The 20,037-nt window shown below is 39.5% G+C and overlaps 1 protein-coding gene across 1 annotated transcript in view; it reads left to right on the top strand.

Annotated features, from left to right (window-relative positions):
- Positions 1-20,037, top strand: part of plppr5b (phospholipid phosphatase related 5b) — a 213,505-nt gene that overhangs the window by 57,669 nt on the left and 135,799 nt on the right. Inside the window, exon 4 of the mRNA XM_037079453.1 lies at positions 17,930-18,118. Coding sequence (XP_036935348.1) covers positions 17,930-18,118 — 189 coding nt within the window. The remainder of the gene's footprint in view (positions 1-17,929; positions 18,119-20,037) is intronic.

The following is a 20,037-nucleotide window of genomic DNA, read 5'->3' on the forward strand; positions in this document are numbered from 1 at the left end:
TAGATAAATGTGGTCAAAAGCTTGAGTAAAACATAGCTAGTGGACTACTAATCCTGAGGTCAAGAATTATCTTTGATTCTCAAATATGTTGAAAGTTTAAAGCAACTGCACAGATACTTATTGTCACAAGTACAGGTTGTTCTAGATGGAGAGTTTTACCTTTCAGAGGGAAACTCACTATATTTGTCTCTGTGCCTTGCAATGAGAGGCTTTACACTCTACAAGTACTATAAACATTTATCTGGATAGATGGGCACAGATAAGGCCTCTGCAGCTAAAATACACCTACTGTAATTTTTATTATATTATTATGATGATGATAATAACAAATCTTCCATCATGTGGGTTTTTGGCCCCATTTGTTACTTCAGGAAAAGTTACTCCATAATATGGTTGTCAAGCATTCCTTACACACACACCTTACCAAATAATCCAAACCTATGTGTTTTGTATGCAACTTTATCAAGAGATGGATTGGGTCTTTTGGTGTGATTGGCTAAAAATCACACTAAATTAAAATGTTTTGCCTATCTACTTGGGCCTATAATTAATTTGAACCCTTTTTCCCCTTCCAAAATTCCAAAAATTAGGCAAGCAGTCAATGCCACCATACCAGGTGTGCTGTCCATATGTCCACCTAAAACCAAGTCTTATACCATGACACAATTTGATCCAATCAATGACAAAATCCTCAACGACATAATATGGCATTTGAATTCTTCCTCCTGCTGCCTTGATATTTCACTAGCAAGGTTCTTCAGAAATGTTTTAGACTGCATGACTCCAGATCTCCAGAGCCATAAAAACTGCAGTTATTAAACCACTCCTGAAGAAGAACAATCTAGACACATCAGTAATTTGTTATGCATTGGAGTTGTAATGGAGAACCCAAATGCAGATCAAACTCAGGGGGCAGGAAATGGGGGAAACGAAAAAGCGAGCTTTATTTAAAACAAAGCTGAACAAGTATAAAAAACAAAAAGGGAGTTAGACTAAAAACTATCTAAGGGACGAAAAGCAAAGTAGCAACAAAGACAGCCACACAAAGTACAACCAAAAGCAAAGGTCAAATCAAAGGTCAAATCAAACATAGAAAAACCAAAGTCAAAATCCAAAAACATACCAAACAGGAGACCAGAGACACTAGAGGAGACACAGGGTGGAAACACAACAAACTTCATGGACATCGCACCAAATGAACTAACAAACAACACTAACGACAACACATGGAGCAGGTGAAGTGGAGCAGCAGGTGAGGGGAGTGTGGCTGATGAGCAGCACACTGACAGACGGGGAGGCAAAGAGTCAACTGTAAGGAAGGAGAAAACAGAGAAAAACTCAGGAGACACTGAAAGGACACACCAGGGCACGGAAACCAAAACATAAGACAAAATAAGACATAGAACAAAGACACAGAATCCCGAATCATGACATAATTAATAATTATTGGCCCATATCAAACCTCCCAATTTATGTAAAATCATTGAAAAAGCTCTTTTGATGTCTTCCAATCAGGATTTCAACCACATCACTGCACCGAGACTGCTCTAGTCAAGACAGACAGTTGAAAATTTCAGTCTTTGCATAACTGGATCTTAGTGCTGGCTGTCCATGATATACTACTGGACTGACTGGAAAACACTGGTACAGCACTAAATTGTTTTAAATTGAAATGATAGGGACCATTTTGTGTCTTTTAGTAATTACACATCTGAGTGCAGATGACACACATTTACATAACCATATCACCAAGGGACTATAATCCCAAACAAATGTTGAGTAGATGCATTGAAGAAATCAGTGATTGGATGTGTTAGAGTTTCCTTCTGTTAAACAAAGATAAGACTGAAATGCTTGTTTTTGGAGCCAAGGAATAACGACAACAGTCTCAGCTTCAATCTGTAATGTTGAAAACTACAAAACAAGCCAGAAACCTTGGTGTAATCATGGACTCAGACCTGTATTTCAGCAGCCACACTAAGACAATTACAAAGTCAGCCTATTATCAACTTAAGACAGGCTGCTGCTCGAGTCTTAACAAGAACCATAAAAGTCGATCACATCACTCCACTTCTTAGATCTCCACACTGGTTTCATGTCAGTCAGATTATATTTTTCAAACTCCTGCTGTTGGTTTATAAAGCACGGAATGGCCAAAATACATTGCAATCTGGGTTACGTTATGAACCATCCAGACTTCTGAGATCTTCAGGTACAGGTCTGCTCTCAGTCCTTAGAATCAGAACAAAACATGGATAAGCACACACACAGTGACAGATGGTTGGTCTGTGTGTCGCTCCAAAGCAGCCACGAATTAGTTAGAAAATGACTATGACTGACTGTTACAGTGAGTTGAAGAGTATAATAAACATCTAGTTTGTTATTGTATTTTCACAAAAAAAATCTGATTTCATGTAAAACCATTGGCATGATTAAATCCAGTGTTAGAGAAAGTAAATATTTTACCATTGTCTTCTTTCCTTGATGTTAACTAACATGTTGGATATTTAGCTTGATAATTAGCTAGAGGATCTGACCCGTTTTCCGACTGTAGCACAAATTACATTCCACAGCTGAGCCGACCCGCACCCAAAATCAAAACTAGACAGACGCAATTATTAAAAATGAAAGTAAGCCAGCATGGGGAATGGGAATTCTGGGAGGGCGCAAGCACACATGAATGAGCTCATATGAAATATAAATGCTTATCGATTTGAAATTCAGGCATGTTTTTGTAAATGTGTCGCTAATAAAGATTTTTTTGCATGTGATGCCTTGAAAATGGCAATCGCAAATCCTGACCCATTTTAGTGTGGAGAAGGCAAAATGTCAGGAACACTGATGAATATAATCGGGGCAGTTCTAGGATCTGACCTTTTGGGGGGCTCAGCCCACAGGAAGCAGCTGACATCTGCTCTTGACAAGGAATTACGAGGCTGATTATATGGAACAATGTTTGTATTCGTCTCAGGTCTTTACCAAGGCAGTTCAGATGGTTACAAATATGTATAAGGCCTGACAAAATGGTTGTACTCATACTTCAGAAACAGCTTTAAAAAAAAAAAATTCAGCTTTAAAGGGGCACTGTGTAGATTTGGAGGAGAAATTCACACTTCAGTATATACACAATATTAATTTTGTTATAACAGGAACTGTTTCCATCAGTGAATAAACCAGCTGCTTTCAGAGGACAATAAGATCTCAGACCACCGTTTGAATCTAGAATCACAGTTAAACAGTATAAACTGTGTTGTTCTTTAAGGTCAGTTTGTTCATACAGTATGTAGCCTCATACTGTCTTCCTAACCCTACGAGACTACTATTTCAGGAGAACTAAACTATGTCGCCTCACCTTCCGGGAGGCAAATCTATCGATCACCTTTTCAGGATCTATGTTCTCAAGAACCTCACTCTCAACAGACATCACTGCCAGGTGATAGAGTGTCTTTTGCTCCAAGGTCCTTCTGAGCCAGGTATGGAGATGCCTTAAAGTACTGAAGGACCTTTCGCAGCTGCAGCTGCTGACCGGTATGGTCAGCCTGAATAGTTGCTCTGAGTGAGGGGAACATGTCTGCATCTAGCAGGTTGTATACTGCCTGCATGTTCTCAACAGCACCACAACCCTCTCTCCTGCGCTTCAAGTAGTTTCTAGCTATCACCACCTCCTCTGACTTGAGTTCAATGTGATAGTGAAGTGCCAGTGCTGTCAAATGTGGCTCAGAGAAAAATTTGTCAGATGTTGGACAGCATGCCATAATCCCATCCAGCAATTCCTTATCAATTTCAGAAAACCTTTTCTGAATTTCAGACAACATTCTGTCTAGACAAGGAAATAACTACTTTTGTTTCAGGTCTTCTAACCTTGAGGAATGACTGACCTCACTACCTGTCCCACAAGAAGACTCAACAGCAAAGCCTTGCATTACTTTTGTCTTCCGCCTCTGGCTAGAGGATGGCTCTGGCACTGCAATTGACATGCCCAGTGTATGTTGGATAACTGTACAAGTTCAGTTGGCTGCAACCCTAGTTTTGTTTTTTTTTTGTTTTTTTGTGTGTGTGTTTCTTCAAATTTGTGGTGGTTCATAAGAGAAGAATTAAATAAAGTGTATACGTTTTCCAGCATGTCAAAAAACTCTTTGGCCTCAGACGCTGCTCTGCATGAGTGACATAACAAAAGATTCAATTCATGTGCATAACAATGCACATACATGACTTCAGGGTGTTTCTTTCGAAAATGGACTTGTACGCCCCCCACTGCCCAACTCATGACAGCTGCCCCATCATAAGTCTGTGCCACACATCTCAAGTCATCAATATCATGCGCTAGCAATTGATTCTCAATAGCAGTACATATCGATGCAGCATCAAAATGAGTCAAGTCTGGAAGGGCTAGGAGCCTTTCCCTAACAACACCATCTGGAACATGTCTCACACAGAGTGACAGCTGTTCTGTCTTTCCGTCTCTGGCATCGTCGACCACAATAGCATACATGTTTGACTCCCTCATCTCTCTAACAACAGTTGCCGTTACCTTTTGTGAACAACACTGTATCTGTCGGCAGAGTTGTCCTTCACCAGCAGTGTGTGTGTGTGTATAGATAGATAGATAGATAGATAGATAATTTATATTTATTTTACACGCCCCTTATATCACGAGCACTTCCAGTGCCACACACAAAATTGAGAGCACGTTCACCAACACCCCCAATTGCTCTCACATTGGCACATTCAACATAAAATATACAAAAATACAATGATCCTCTCAAAGGTCTCTTTGCATATTATAGTACTCCACAAACATAAACATCTCTTTGCATATTGCTAAACAGAAATATCTTCACATAAACATTTTTGCATATTATTCTCCAAACATAAATGTCACAAAATTATTCAACTTGGACTTTGTCGGTGGTTTTGTCATAACATCTGCCACCATTTGTTCTGTTGGACAATAGTCCAGCATTACTTTGCCATCATTAACAGCTGATCTGCAAAATGATATTTCATGTCAACATGTTTACATCGTTGTCTCTGTGCAGGATTTTTAGCTAAGGCTATGGCGCCTTGGTTATCTTCATGAACCTTCAGCTACATGTAATGAGACCCATCAATACCTTGTAACAGCTGAACCAAATACATACATTCTTGTATAGTTGTAGCTAACGCCATGTACTCAGCTTCACACGTTGAAAGAGCTACCGTGTTGCCTTTTGTTTCCATGAAATCAAGGGACCATTTTGACTTAAGCTGATACAATAACCTGTTGTACTACATCTGTCAGTCTCATGTTCAGCCCAATTTGCATCACTGAATGCTTCCAATTGTCACTCTTTCTGTAACACAACAGCTTTTCCTTTGTGCCCTTTAAGTACTTAAGTGCATGTTTTACAGTTATCCACGGCTCTATTGTTGACTCAGAAAGATTCTGTGAAAGTTTACTCACTACATAACTCAGATCTGGTCTGGTGCATGTTGATAAGTAGATTAAGCTGCCCACAGCCTCTCTGTACTTCCTGACATCACTCATTACCTCTGCATTGTCAGTATAGTTAAGCATTGGCTCACAAGGCGTTGCTCGTGGCTTGCAATCTTGCATGTCAAACCTGTTAAGTATTTTCTCAACATACCTCTCCTGTGACATTTTTACACAGTGATCACTTTGCTGAAAATCAATATTCAGAAAATGATTCAGTTTACCTAAGTCTTTCATTTTAAACTTAGCAGTGAGCATGTCTTTGGCATTCATCATCACATTGTCATCACTAGCTGCAATAACCAGGTCATCAACCCATATCACAATGATCACTTTTTGACCTTCTGATTCTCTGGTGTACAACACAGTGGTCAGCAGGATTCTGAGTAAGTAGATTGTCACTCAAGTGATCATGCAACATTCTGTTCCAGTTTCTACCAGATTGTTTTAAACCATACAGTGACTCTTCCAGTTTATGCACCAACATTTCACCTTTGTCAGATGTGACTTCATAACCTTCTGGTTGTGTCATATAGATCTCAAAATCTATTGGAGCATGTAGATAAGCAGTTTTGACATCCATCTGATATAAAATCAGGTTCTCTTGTGCCGCTTTTTGCATTAACACTCGTATACTCGTCAGGCTAGCAGTGGGCGAAAAAGTCTCAACATAATCTACACCACGCTTCTGACTGTATCCTTTGGCTACATAACGTGCCTTGAATTTGTTGCACCCATCTGCATTGGTTTTTAGGGCATATACCCATCTACCCCCCACTGCTTTCTTAGCCTCTGGGTGTGTGGTCAAGGTAAATGTGTTGTTGTCATTAAGTGATTCCATTTCTTCATCCATTGCACTAGACCATTCTCTTGAATGAGGTGAGGTCACAGCTTCACAAAATGTGAGGGGTACATTAGACAAAAACCTGTAACAGTAATCTATGGTCATCTGTACCTGGTCATCATTTGCCTCAGTTTCATAATCTCCAAAGTAGGCTGGTCTTTTCCTCACTCTAGAAGGGTAACATCTGGTCTCCTGTTTAATTGGTTGTGCCTGAGGCCCAACTGTAGGGACCGGCTTCTGCTCCTGTGTCTGTCCCGTCGGTGAGAGAGGGTGATTTCGTTTGGTCCTGTCAACCAGCCTCAGTACCTCAAAATCATCATCAGCAGGCATTTCTGTCGGTGTCTCTTGCTCTGCAATGGTTTGGGTCACACACTTAACTGGCCTGTGTTTCTACCACTGCTGGGATAGTAGACTAAATCTTGTTTTCGTTTATCTTGTCTGTAGGTGTAGCAGACTGACAAACTTTTACATCCCTGCCAGGTTTGGTCATCTTCCTGTCAGCATGAAATAATGTGTCTGCTTTGTGCGGTTGTTAAAAAACCTGTTTCTTACCAAAAATGCAGCGCATTGCATAGGTCCATAGCTCTTTTGGTAACTGGCTTTCTATTATCGTACACCTTGCCATGTCAAATAAAGTGTGCCAATTTCACTCTGCGGTACCATTTTGATGTGGGGAGTATGGAGCAGCCTGATAGCTGTTACCCATGAACTCCAAAGCATTGTCAGACCTGATTCGTTTAACCCTCCCATAATGGGCTGTACCCGCAAGGACAGGAGCATGGACAGAAAACAGAAAACAATGACCAGACAAGGAGTGAGGGGAACACAGAGACTAAATACACAGACACTAACGACATGACGAGGAACAGGTGAAGAGAGAGAGGAGGAAGGAAGCCAGGTGTGATGATGAGGGGGAGGAGCACAGAGGAACAGACCAGGAGGGAACAAGACAACAGACAGAGGGAGCCAGAGGGGAGAACATAGGAGAAACTTAAAGGACACATGAGGGCATGGAAAATCAAAACATGAGACACAAGACATGGAAAAACAAAACACAACACAAGACATGATACAATGACGTAAATCAACTACAGGAAACCAAAAAACAGATACAAGAACAAACAAAACAGGAGTCATGACAGCTTGTCCTTCTTCTTATTGTTTAATATAGCATCAATTTCTGATGGTGTGGGTTCTTGAAGAGGACATTTTCAATATTTAATGCAATGTCTTATTTGAAAAAATCTAAATAAATGGGAAGGAGGTAATCCATATCTCTGTTGCAGCTGAGCAAATGAAAGAAATGTCCCATTATTAAGATGACAAAATTCTTGGAAACCTCATACCATGATTTAAAAATGTCATCCATACAGCATGTAATACTTGGGTTCTTCCAAATTTGAGAAAAAGGAGAAAGAGAAATCTTATAGCCTAACAGTTTATGAGACAATTTCCAAATGCTGAGGCTGTTTGAAATAACAGGATTCTCTGTAATTTTATCCACTACTTTGAACTCAATATATGGTAAATGTTCCAAACTGTATGGATAAATATCAAAGGATTCTATTCATTTCCATGAACATTAAGTATTAAGAAACCATTGTTTAAACTGGGTAAGCTGAGATGACAGGAAATAATAATAAAAGTTGGAAAGCTTCAGGCCACTAGACTCATACATACAAATGTGTGGGGTTTTATTGTTCCATATAAAGGAAGACACTAAACTGTACTTTAAAAAAAAAAAAAAAAAAAAAGGATTGTGGTGGAGTAGTCGGATGATTCTTAAATAAATATTAAAAAATAGGCAACACAGACATTATAACTATGTTAACTTATATGTATGATTGTTACCAATCAGAGAAATTGGAGGATGACCAATTCTCTATAATTCCTCTGATATTTTATTAACTAATGGAAGATAATTTAAATCAAAGGTGTTTTCCGGTTTTCTCGGAATAAACATACCCAAACACTTAATACATTTAGTAGACCATTTTCAATCAAGATGGTTCCTCAAAATTGGAAACTGGCATTATCTTTGTTTTATCCCAATTAACCTTGTAGCCTGAGAACTAATAGAAGAGATAATATCAATGGCATAGAATTTAAGGGGTCATGGTGATATAACAAAATGTCATCAGCATACAGAGATATGAGATGTTCCTCCGTCCCAATTGTAATACCTTTTAATATGATTGTGAGATCTGATCATTGCAGCTCACGGCTCAATAGCAATTGGACATTGGACAACCTTGTCTGGTTCCCCGTGAGAGCAGAAAAGGTTCAGAGTAGTTGGTGTTTGTCTTTATAATGGCCATAGGAGAATTATAAAGAGTTAATGTCCAGTCCCGAAACTTAGGACCAAAATTAAACCTTCTAAGGACAGACATAAGATATTTCCCTTCAGCTCTGTCAAATGCTTTTACAGTATCAACAGAGAGAATTACATTTTGAGAATTTCATACATTTATATGGTAAAGAATATCAAATTACCTGCGCAAATTGTCAGTAGAGGTTTGACCATGAATGAACCCAGTTTGATCTAGATCAATAATACTAGGTAAAAACCTTTCAAGCCGTAGTGCTAGAACTGTGGCAATTTTTTTGTAATCTTACATTAAAAACTGAAATTGGCCTATAAGAGGCACAATGGAGAGGATCTTTATATTTCTTTAAGAGAAGGGTTATAGATGCCAAACATAAAGACTGAGGGAGACATCCTCTCCTAAAACAGGCATTGATAATAGCAAGAAAAAGAGGCAATACATAATTTGAAAATTGACTATAAAACTCAATTGGCAGGCCATCTAAACCTGGTGATTTGCCTATACAATTACAATTCAGTATAATATGATTTGAAGACATCATTAATTTGAAGATGGTCCACTGTAATGGACCCATCTTGTTTTCTAATCTTAACAATTGTTCTTGACAATTGAACTTCTGATTCCTTTTTTTTTTTTATCTGTCTAGCTAGTAATTTGCCTGCCATTTCCCCTTGATCCAAATAGATAACTTTGATTTCTTCAATGCCATTTACTAGCGTATGTACTAATGGAGTTATATTTAAATTTAAGATTGCCTATCTGCATTAGTAAATTAGGGTCCTTGGTTAAATAGTGTTGCCTCTCCAAATTAACTATATCTTGTTCAATGCATTTCAGCTCATTTTTTGTTCTCTTTTTTAAAAGAGGAAAAGGCAACTACACATCCTCTAACATAAGCCTTCAGTGTGTCCCATATTATTAATGGGCATGTTGCACTGCTTTTGTGCACCTCAGAAAAAGTTTCTCATTGAGCCTTCAAATAAGTTGTAAAATCCTCTTTTGAGAATAACATAATATTACATCTCCTGGGTGTGGGATTTGACTGTAGTTTTACAAATTCTATTTTGAAACTCAATGCAGAATGATCTGAAAGAATCCATGCATGGTAAAAGCAGTTTGTGACTTTTGAGATAAAATGAACTGGAATTAAGAAAAAAAACTATTCTCGAAATTGTATTTATTTTTCACATAAATACGCTTGTAATCAATTGCTTTAATTCATAATTGTACTTGTAATCATTAATTTATCATGCAAATATGCTAATTAGAATATTACATGGCCAAAAACATGTATCAGGCACCAGTGCACTTGGTTTAGGAGGAATACAAAGGAGTAATGGTCATTTTAAGGACCTGACGGCACCATTTTGAAAATGGGGCCTTTCTTAGAGTCAAACCTTGGTAAACTTTCAGTATGTTTTTAAGTACATCTGATACTACTGTAAACCACTGAGAAACCTTTTGTTAGAATTTATTCGGAGTCAAACCATATTTGCATCTTACGAAGTGGGACAGAGCAGTTTTAAAAGATTGAGTAAATAACTATGGGCAAATGCAATTAATGTGGCAAAAAGATGCTTATTATTATGGCCTTCTTGACTAACTGTTCATGTTCTCATCTGTTTCATCGTGTTCTCTCTCCTTTTCTCTCTCTTTATCCTCATGTCCCCCTCTTTGTAATGTCCACCAAAAAGAAAAAAATAATACAGTATAACAACTAACAACAAATAAATAAATGCTAACTCATTAACATGTATTGTTGCTATACTACTCAATGACATTACATTGTCTCACATATACCTGGCTGTTTTCTTTTAAAGAAATAACGTATGTCCATCTATGGACAAGCAGACATTTGCAAAGGGTTTAATGTTCCAGAATGGCCAAAACTGTCTTTTTGACCGTTTTCAAATTTACACATGCAATAACTTTGTTGAATGAAAAAATGCAATACTGCTGTTACATGACTTTTCCTGAAAGTGTCTGTATTTTAATTTAGAACAGTTTTAATATAAATTACAAAAAAGAAAAAGAAAATAATGATATGTCCTACCTATTTCGGCCATAAGTGGTCATACTGACCACCCATCATTTTGCAGGGTTTCATTGTTTAATTTTCCGCATGGTTTGCTGCTATCATTGTCTCTCATGTCTCTAACTTTGTCAGCTGTCTCCAGCTGTGCTTCTTTGCAAATTTACTTGTTATATATAGTTGTATTATGCAGCCTGGTTGTCACCATGAGCAAAGAAAAATGGGAGAAACTCCCTCCATGAAACAGCGAGCAGAGCTGTTCAGCACCAAAGTGCTGAAGTGATGCGACTCTGACTGTGTAGCAGGGAAAGCCGAGAATGAATGTCTAGTAGTTTTGTAATTCCGGCCCTTCTAGTATTAAAGCTAGGGTCTACAACCCTGAAGAGCCAGCGAGACAGCTAGCAAGATTTGAAAATGGCACCTCCTCTAAGCCCCTCCCCCTTCCCATCCCGTCAGTGCTCCGTCCAAAGCCACGCCCCCACAATCTTGAATGCGCACCTGGCAGTGGGACTCAGCAGGGAGGAGGAGCATGACGCAGCAATTCAGCTGGTCTGCACCTTTTATCCTTTTACCCAAAAAACAGATTGTGTATATATATTTATATTGTATAGTTATATTTTCTACTTTTTAAAATAGTTTATATTGTTAATTTGTTATATTTTCTATTCTTTAAATAGGTTATATTGTTAATTTGTTATATTTTCACTTAATAGTTATTTGATGCATGCACCAATATCACCACAACAAATTCCTCGTATGTGTAAAATCGTACTTGGCAATAAAGCTTTTTCTGATTCTGATTCTGATTCTGAGCTGAATTTAGCATGGAGCAGACAGGAAGTAAAGCACCAAAATAACAAACAACATGCGGTTACTTTTCAAAATAAAACATTCTGTGTTGACACGAGCACACGTCGTGAGGCCAGCTGTCTACCGTACTGCGCCGTGGCGGACTCAAACCACAACCGGGGGGGACTGCCGGAGGGTGGAGCAAAACCGGATCAGAGCCGCAACGCAGCGGACTCGTATCCAGTGGAAACTGGGCCGACTCATTAGCCATTCTCATGGCTAAAAACAACAAAGACGCTAACGTTAGCACTGGGCTAATACGAGCTACAAACGTAGCCAAGTTGGCAAACCTTACATATTTCATGAAAATAACAAATCCCCCTGAAACAAAACAAATCATTACCTGTCCAACAGAAAGAGAGACAGATTATGTCAGGGTCCTAAAATGAAGCATTACCTGGTCATTAGTGTTACAACACACTGCTCCCGATTTTGTATTATTCAGCTGCACTGTAGGTTATCTGCCCTGTCTCTAGGAACCACGTTGTCTGGTGCTCTTGGGCTGCATTTTTTATTTTGTAAAACAGAAGACACCCACCCACCAATCAGACACGAGATGCATGCAGGGGGGTTGTGCTTGATTTTACTGGCCCATTAGAGCCTGTTGCCTGTTTCCCCATCTCCAAACAAAACAGGTTTGCGAAAAAATAGTATGTACGATTTAAGGGCTAAATGATAGGATGGGCCAAGGCAAATTTTGGATGGGCTTGAGCCCACCCTAAATAGAGCTAGCCTCGCCACTGAATATAATGCACCACAGCACAGCAGCATCCACTATGACTCCTGTAATAAACAGCAACCAAAATGCTCACCTTTTTGATAATGTCAGCTAAAACTAGAAATATATAAGTTTGATAAATGAAGAACATATGGCAGCGCAGTTCAGCTGGATTGTCTTAGATTGCACAAGTGCACCTTATAACATGGGTGAGGAGTCTATATATATTACTAACTGTAATGAGTATGTTGTTAATTAATAATTTAAGTCATCATACAGCATTGATGCTTCATGCTGCACATCAGGAGAACTGTAGAGTAAGGAAGTAAAGATCTTATAGCTCAGGAGTGATGATGGCAAGGATATTATATGTCTCTTGTTAATGATGGTAGCCGGGTTCTGGTAGTTGGTGGAACAGTGATGTTTGCTGGATACAGGTAGGTGGAGGGGCAGTGATGCTGGCGTTGTCCTGAAACTTTTTCAGCTGTTATGGGGTTGCTTGATGTTGAACCTAGGCCACTGTTATTTTTCACCTTCTTGGTTTGGCTCTTGCTTCCAAGATGGCCCTCTTTTAAGTGTTGTTTTTTTTCCCGTCATTTTGTATTTTTGTTTTGCTTCAATCCGCAACTTCACATAATAGATCTCCTGATGATCTTTTATTTTACTCCCCAGCATGATGGAAGCCTGCTGGAGAGTTCTAGAGCTTCCTTCTCCAACACACCCACTGCATTTGGAAGCTCCATGAGGGAAGAACCAGTCTTTGTCCTAAACAGTTCCTCAACGTGGTGAATGACATCACAGGCTTCTTGGGAGGGGTGGCAAATTGCTACTTAACTTCCCTTGTTTTTGCATGTTTTTTCTTGTTCTGTGTTCTCTGTCTTTAATTTAAAACATCTTAAACTTCCCAGTGGTGTGGTATTTGAAAGTGTGCGAAAGTGCAAATACATTGTTTGAATATGATTACCTCACATATTCTTTTGTTGTTAAAATCTTTGTAGGTGGTTAAATTGCTCCTTCTGACTTTAGCCACCCATGGCTCTCTTTCTCCAGTCTCTGTCTTTGGGGAAGCCATACATGCGCACGCCTTTCTCCAAGCGACTGGAGCATCCCCATGCAGCACAACACACCATGGTGAAGGCTGTATTTATGAAAACATAGCAGAAAGGACACACACAGCTTGACATGCTGATCTGTCTTTAGATACTGTTTTTAAGGAATTCATTAAAATGGAATTTAATTTACACATTTTAGAATAATGTATGCTGCTATTCAGATGTGTCTTTTCCTGGGATGTCCCTTCATTTTACAACAAATCACACTCTACCTAGATTACAAGCTAAAGACAGTGCTAGTTGTCCTGTCTACAGTCCCAGTTTGCCTGTGATTGAGAATATGTGGTGCTTCGAGCTCACTAGTCATAATAACAATAATAATAATAATAATTATAATAATACTAATGACTATTAAAAGAAATGCCGAATAGAACTGCAAATAATTGCAACGAACCACGGACAGGACAAACTTTTTGTGTTTGTTTTTTGGTAAATTCCTAGTTTCACACTGACCTGAAAACGTCACTTTTTGCTCTCCAAGTCCTGAAGTACGAAGGTCTGCTTTAAGAAGTATGCTTGGAACTTTATCTGCCTTGCGGTCAACCAAAAAACAGTGTGTGTGTAGCTTCTTCGACTAACTTCAACTTGTGCTGGTTGTCTCGTCATATTCCTTCTGGTTCCACCGTTATATGGCACAAAGAGCCTTGCTATCTCGGCTGCAACACAGAAAAATGTAACAGCTCAGTGGTCGCTAGTTAGCTAAAATAGCCTCAACTTCTATCTTGGGATGTTGCTGCCAGCTAACGCTATTGTGCTGATTAGCGAACTAGTGTTATACTCTCTCCATTAACAATGAACATATTACACATGAAGCATAATGAGCCTATTGCATACAAATACATTTTTGATCCAACTCCAAATTATTATCTGATTTAACCCACACCTGTGTCCCGTTCTGCTCAGAGCTCCCTCAGTCAAATTCGCTGCTTCTCTCAGCAGCTCCAGGCAAGTTTTTGACATTTTATCCCGCATCTCTCATGCTGTATCAACATTGGGGCTCGCAGGCGGACCAAGCCTTCCACTTGAGTTTTAGCGGTTGCCAATAAAGTTTTGTTTGATTGCATCAATCCATTATCTGGAATCAATTTGCTTTGACTTGATGTGCAGGATAACCAAGCAGGTGTTAGGACACATTTAATTCATTATTTAATGGTGTATTTATTTATTTATGTATTTATGGCACTTTTAGTCCTTCATACTGTACAGCAGTTTGAGTTGACTTGTGTCTGAATTATGCTATACAAATGAACTTGTCTTTCCTTGTAGGGATGCTACTACTTCAGCAGTCTCCCAACCCAAGCATGTTCACGAATAAATGTTGACATGTAAAGGTTTTTGCAAACCTCAGATATGTTGAAACTTTACCTTTGGTTTTGTTCCAACTTTATGTTCCTTGGTGAATTCAGAATTCAATTTTACCTTGTCACAGTACTGTGTTTGTGGTTAGGTTTAGGCACAAAAACACTGTTGCCACAAACAGGGCTGGATAATCTCCAGAATTTAGTGGTAAGTAAAGCTCTTCTTTTCAGTCTACTGAATCTCTTTCAACTTATCAGGTTATTAAAAAGACAAGAACAGTGCGTAAATGTGTGTGCATCTGGCACAGTGCCCAACCACTATGTTAGCATATGTTTATTATATATAATCAGGTAATATCATACAGTGTATGTGGATTGCAGTCCTAGACCGTTGCTGAATCATTGCTGCTACATGCCAGCAACCTAAGCTGAGCTGTGTATTTGCTGCCTTGAACACACCCCATTCCTCCTGACGACAAATGTGGTGAATCACTGAGTCAGAGCCTAGCTGATCTGACTGATGAACGGGATGTTTTAGGAAACGATTCAGTTCAGTTTGTCCACCTAAAAATTATCATTATGTTATTTGAATAAATCTATCTCAAATGACGCAACAATATCTGATTTTATTGTCACAGATACGGCTGGAAAATATCCAGAGTATCAACGTCTTGTTAAAACTATCCTGCAGGGGCAATCTTACAAATGTTGAAATGCTGTCCAGAACAGTGGTCCCTGGCTTGGCCGCCTTCTTGTATGGCTGTAACACCACTTATATAGTTAATTTACATGAAATGCGAAGGTGATATAACACATATGTAGATATGTTCATATGGTACATATAACACATTTAATGTGAACGTAGCCGTGGTTTGCAGAAACAAAGTGCCAACAGTGTATTTTAGATAGTTCTCAACAGGTCGGGCCGAAAGAATACGCAAATGAGGGGCCTAAGGCATCCTTTTTTATAAGACACATTTCATGAAAGTTGTAAATTATGTATTGTTTGTTGTGAATCATAGCTGTTCACGTGTGGTGAAGAGTAAGTCTGGCTGTTGCTTCATGGGGAAGGGCAGATGCAGACCTGACGCCGCTGCGTACGATAACAAGTGTATGAGGAAAACAATGCAGGCACGTGGGGGGTCGGGTTCAGGCCGGGTTCGGGCAGACAGTTCATGCTGCTGTGTCGGGCTGCGTCGGGTTCGGGCTTAAAAACCCGCCGGCCGGGTGTGGTCGGGTTGTAATTTTCAGGCCTGTTGAGAACTCTAATTCTGGGGAATCGCTGTAAGATTTCGGGAGTATCTTTTCTTATTCTTCATCTTATCTCACAGCCTTTAGTGTGCGGAATTCCCTTTGTGTATTTTCTCGGACAGTGTTTCCTTGCTCAGCTGCGGTGGACGGACAGTGACAGAGAGGTAGTTTTGTAGAAAAGACTCTTAAAAATACCCACTTGATTTGATTGACCCAGACTGCCCAAAAGCATGTCACATAGCCTGACCAATGTTCACATTTTGTTTTAGTGCTGTGTCAGTGCTGGAGAGAGGTCTGGCCCACTTTCAATCTGGAATTATTTGTATTTTGTTAAAATAATCATGATCCTCTTGGGTAGTGTTGAGCTAAGTGACAATGCCCTTGCAAATTTGTGTGGGGAACTTATATTGGTGGAACATTTGCAAGTGAAAAAGTGTCAAAATAACAAAAAGAATATTAAGGCTTATTAAACAGTAAAATATGCATTGAGACTATGTGGTTGATTTGTTGAACAGATCGGTACACACTGCTGCCAGTTAAAAATGTTCCAAATCAACTCATTCTGTCTGTTGAGGCAAACTTGGCTCAATATATGACCTTAGAAAATTTGACAGAGTCAAAGTTTTGGCTGCTAGCTTGAAGTTGCTAGTTGTTGTTTCAAATAGCATGGGAAACTTAAAAATCAGTAACATGCAGATCACAGAAGGGGAGGAGAACTGATTGAAATAGTTTGATCAATGGCAGGGTTGTATCCACAGCCAATTTTCTGTGAATATTTATCTTTTATTGAGAAGAGTACTGTGTAGCAGAGGTGGAAATGAGATTAAACAATGTATACAAACGTTCACAGAGCCTTTTTGTCTCACACATTGACTTCTCTCTGTGTCAGTGTGTCATCATTGCCATATAAAATAGTTATGAACTGGCAAAAGGCTGAACTGTCAGAAAGCAGAACATTTCTGCTTTCAGTTGTTGTTTGTTTAGAATCTGTTTAGAGTGCCTCCATGTTTGAATAAAATATCAATATTTGAGACCAGTGAAATGATAATGTTATCCCAAAAGGAAGCAACACAACACATTTCTGTATCAGTTATCTGTCCGATCCCTACTGTATTCTTTTTTGATTCTATTGATGAGATAACATTAAAAACAGTATTCTATCTAACATCCTTTTTCATTTCTCTCTGATGAAATATGGGCTGAATGTAGAGTGGAGTGCTTCAGCCTCTGCCAGTGGTCGAGAAACATGATGTTTAGCTCCTTCCCTCCCCCTCTTCCCAGCTCTCTTTTCATTTTCTTTTTCTTTTCTTCTTTCATTATCTCCTCCTCCCGTTCTCCAGCCCGGTCCTAAATCTGTTAAACATGGCAATCCATGTCCAGTTTCTAACGGAGGAGCTCCCCGTTTGAGTGTGCTTAGATTTTACACACATGCAAACGGGGGTCTCCTCCGTTACATGCTTACATGTCCCTCTAATCCGTCTCTTCTCATCTCTCTCTCTCTCTCTCTCTCTCTCTCTCTCTCTCTCTCACACACACACACACACGCACATGCACACAAACACACACTCTCTCGCTCTCTCGCTCACATCTCTCTCTTTCACACATACACACACACACGGAAAGGGGGAGTAAGCCCAGCCTCCTCATCTCTTACATGCTTGCACTTCCTCACAAACCGCTCTCTCTCTCTCTCTCTCTCTCTCTCTCTCTCTCTCTCTCTCTCACACACACACACACACACACACACACACACACACACACACACACACACACACACACACACACACAAAGACACGGACACACAGTCTGTAGTCGCAGCAGTGAGGAGAGGTAGCCAGGGCGGTCGAGGCTCCACGACGATCAGAGAGCGGCGCATCGCGTGCAGCCGCGTCGTCATGAGGCAGTCAGCAGGAGTTGCTGCCGCCGGGGAGGAGGAGGAGGCTGGGTAGGAGAAAGGGAGAGAGAAAAGGCGTTGTTCTAATTAAATGTCTCTTGCTCTCCGTCTGCATCATGCTGTACTTCCAGCTGGTGATCATGGCCGGGACCGTCATGCTGGCCTACTACTTTGAGTACACCGACACCTTCAGCGTGCACGTGCAGGGCTTCTTCTGCTATGACACCACCTACACCAAACCCTATCTAGGATCGGAGGACAACAGTGCCATCCCTCCCGTCCTGCTGTATGCTGTGGTGGCTGGGCTGCCCACGCTGCTGGTGAGTGCACACTTCATCAGCAAATGACACCAATCAACCCACAGGTTCAGTGATCACTGGAAAGATTTGAAAAATCGTTTACATCTGCTTACAGCTTAGATGTACTGATGAATTATTTTGACTATCAAAAACACAGGAGACATTCTGTTTGAAGACTTTCCAGTGTGAGGCTTTGCTGCTTTTCTCTATTTGGACAAAATGCGACATTTGTAGATCTCAACATAGATTATTGATGTAGAAAAATCTAGTTTTCGAAGATTAATTGATAATGAATGTTTTCCTCACTGCCATAGATTATTGTATATTTAAAAAGCCACAAACATGCAAATTCGAATTTGCTTAAAATGTCATTTACATTATGCATCAATTGTGAAACCTTACCTGTTTATCTGTACTGATTTGATATCAAATAAGTGCACAAATGGGAGATGGCTGTTGGTCAGTCTGCTGAATTAATAGCTGTCATCTTTGAAGGAATATTCTCTCCCACAGTTCTGTCAGGATTCAGCTTCCATGTAGATCACTGCTTGCTTTGGGCTGATCATTGTTCCATTATACCTCAATGGCATGATCAAATTTATAATGGCATTCAGTTAAGTCCCCATTGCTCAGTAAAGATGATCACATGTTAAACCTGTGACTGTACTGACTTAATTATTTCAAAGTGAAGAGGAGAAGGATAAGCATTTAGCAACCAAAGTATTAGCTGTTGTCTCAATGATTCCTGTTATGGTGATGTTTAAGATGCATAAATTGAATTTTTTTTGGCCACTTGGGGGCAGTGCAATAATCTGTAAACACCACATTAACATGTCATGACCTTATAGGTAAAGTTGATATTTCCTATGTGTTCACAAGCAGTTGCTGACACATCCAGCAGACACAGAGTAACAGTTCATTTAGGATTGTGTCTGTGTTCATACGATAGTCCAAATTCACCCTCATTTTTACTTTGGCTTTCCTTCTCTAACACCTCCTGAGAGAATATATAGCTCTTGAGATGCTTTGTTTACCAGCTAGTTTGTAACTGCATTTATCTACTGTTTGGTGCTGAGAATTAGTAGACCCAGGGTTTTTTGGAGCTGTTTTTAGTGCTCTTGGAATCCACAGTGATCAGAGCAGAGTGCATGTCAGAGTTCCAAAACAGTGACCCAAAAGAAGCTCAACAGTGTGAGCCACATCTTTCACTGTTTACATTTGATTTATTGATTTTATGAAAATATAGATTATTGCAACTTTCAGTGTGCAGTGTGTACAATATGGTCCAAATTATGGTTCCAACATTCAAAGAATGAACATTGCAAAAGAAAGTGAACAAACAATTGTCATGTTATGTCAAATACTTGTTTATATGTGTTGCATAGATATCTTCTGAAGTTCACATACTAACCAGCTACCCAGTCCCATCATGTGTAATCAATAATTTGCGTCGATATGCAAATGTACAAAATATTATTAATACCAGGGTATAGCCTGAAAATGGTATAGCCTTGCAACCTTACTTGTAAGACAACTACCTCAAGGAAGGGGTAGTCTGAAAGTACTGCTCTCATAGTATTTGGTAAATAATCCCCCAAGGTAAGTCATCATAAAACACACTTGATTCAAACTCTGAAAGGAACAAAATAAAACTCACCAAAACTCTACTGTTTGTCTCTCCAATATTTAAACAAAGACCTCCAGTGATCATAGTTACTCTGATGAAGTATAAGCGCGGCAAAGTCTGCAGATGGAGACCACTGATAATGGCCCATGGGACTTTTCATAAACCTAACCAAGTAGTTTTGGGGGCTAAGCCTAATGAAAGAGTTTGCAACAATAACCACATGACGGTGAAGGTTCTGTACTTGTCTGTCACTGGCTTTTAACAGTCATACACAGCAGGCCAATTTGGGTGTCACTAGCAGTCGACCAACTTA

This window comes from Acanthopagrus latus, chromosome 19 (genome assembly GCF_904848185.1).
Source record: "Acanthopagrus latus isolate v.2019 chromosome 19, fAcaLat1.1, whole genome shotgun sequence".
NCBI classification, from domain to species: domain Eukaryota; kingdom Metazoa; phylum Chordata; class Actinopteri; order Spariformes; family Sparidae; genus Acanthopagrus; species Acanthopagrus latus.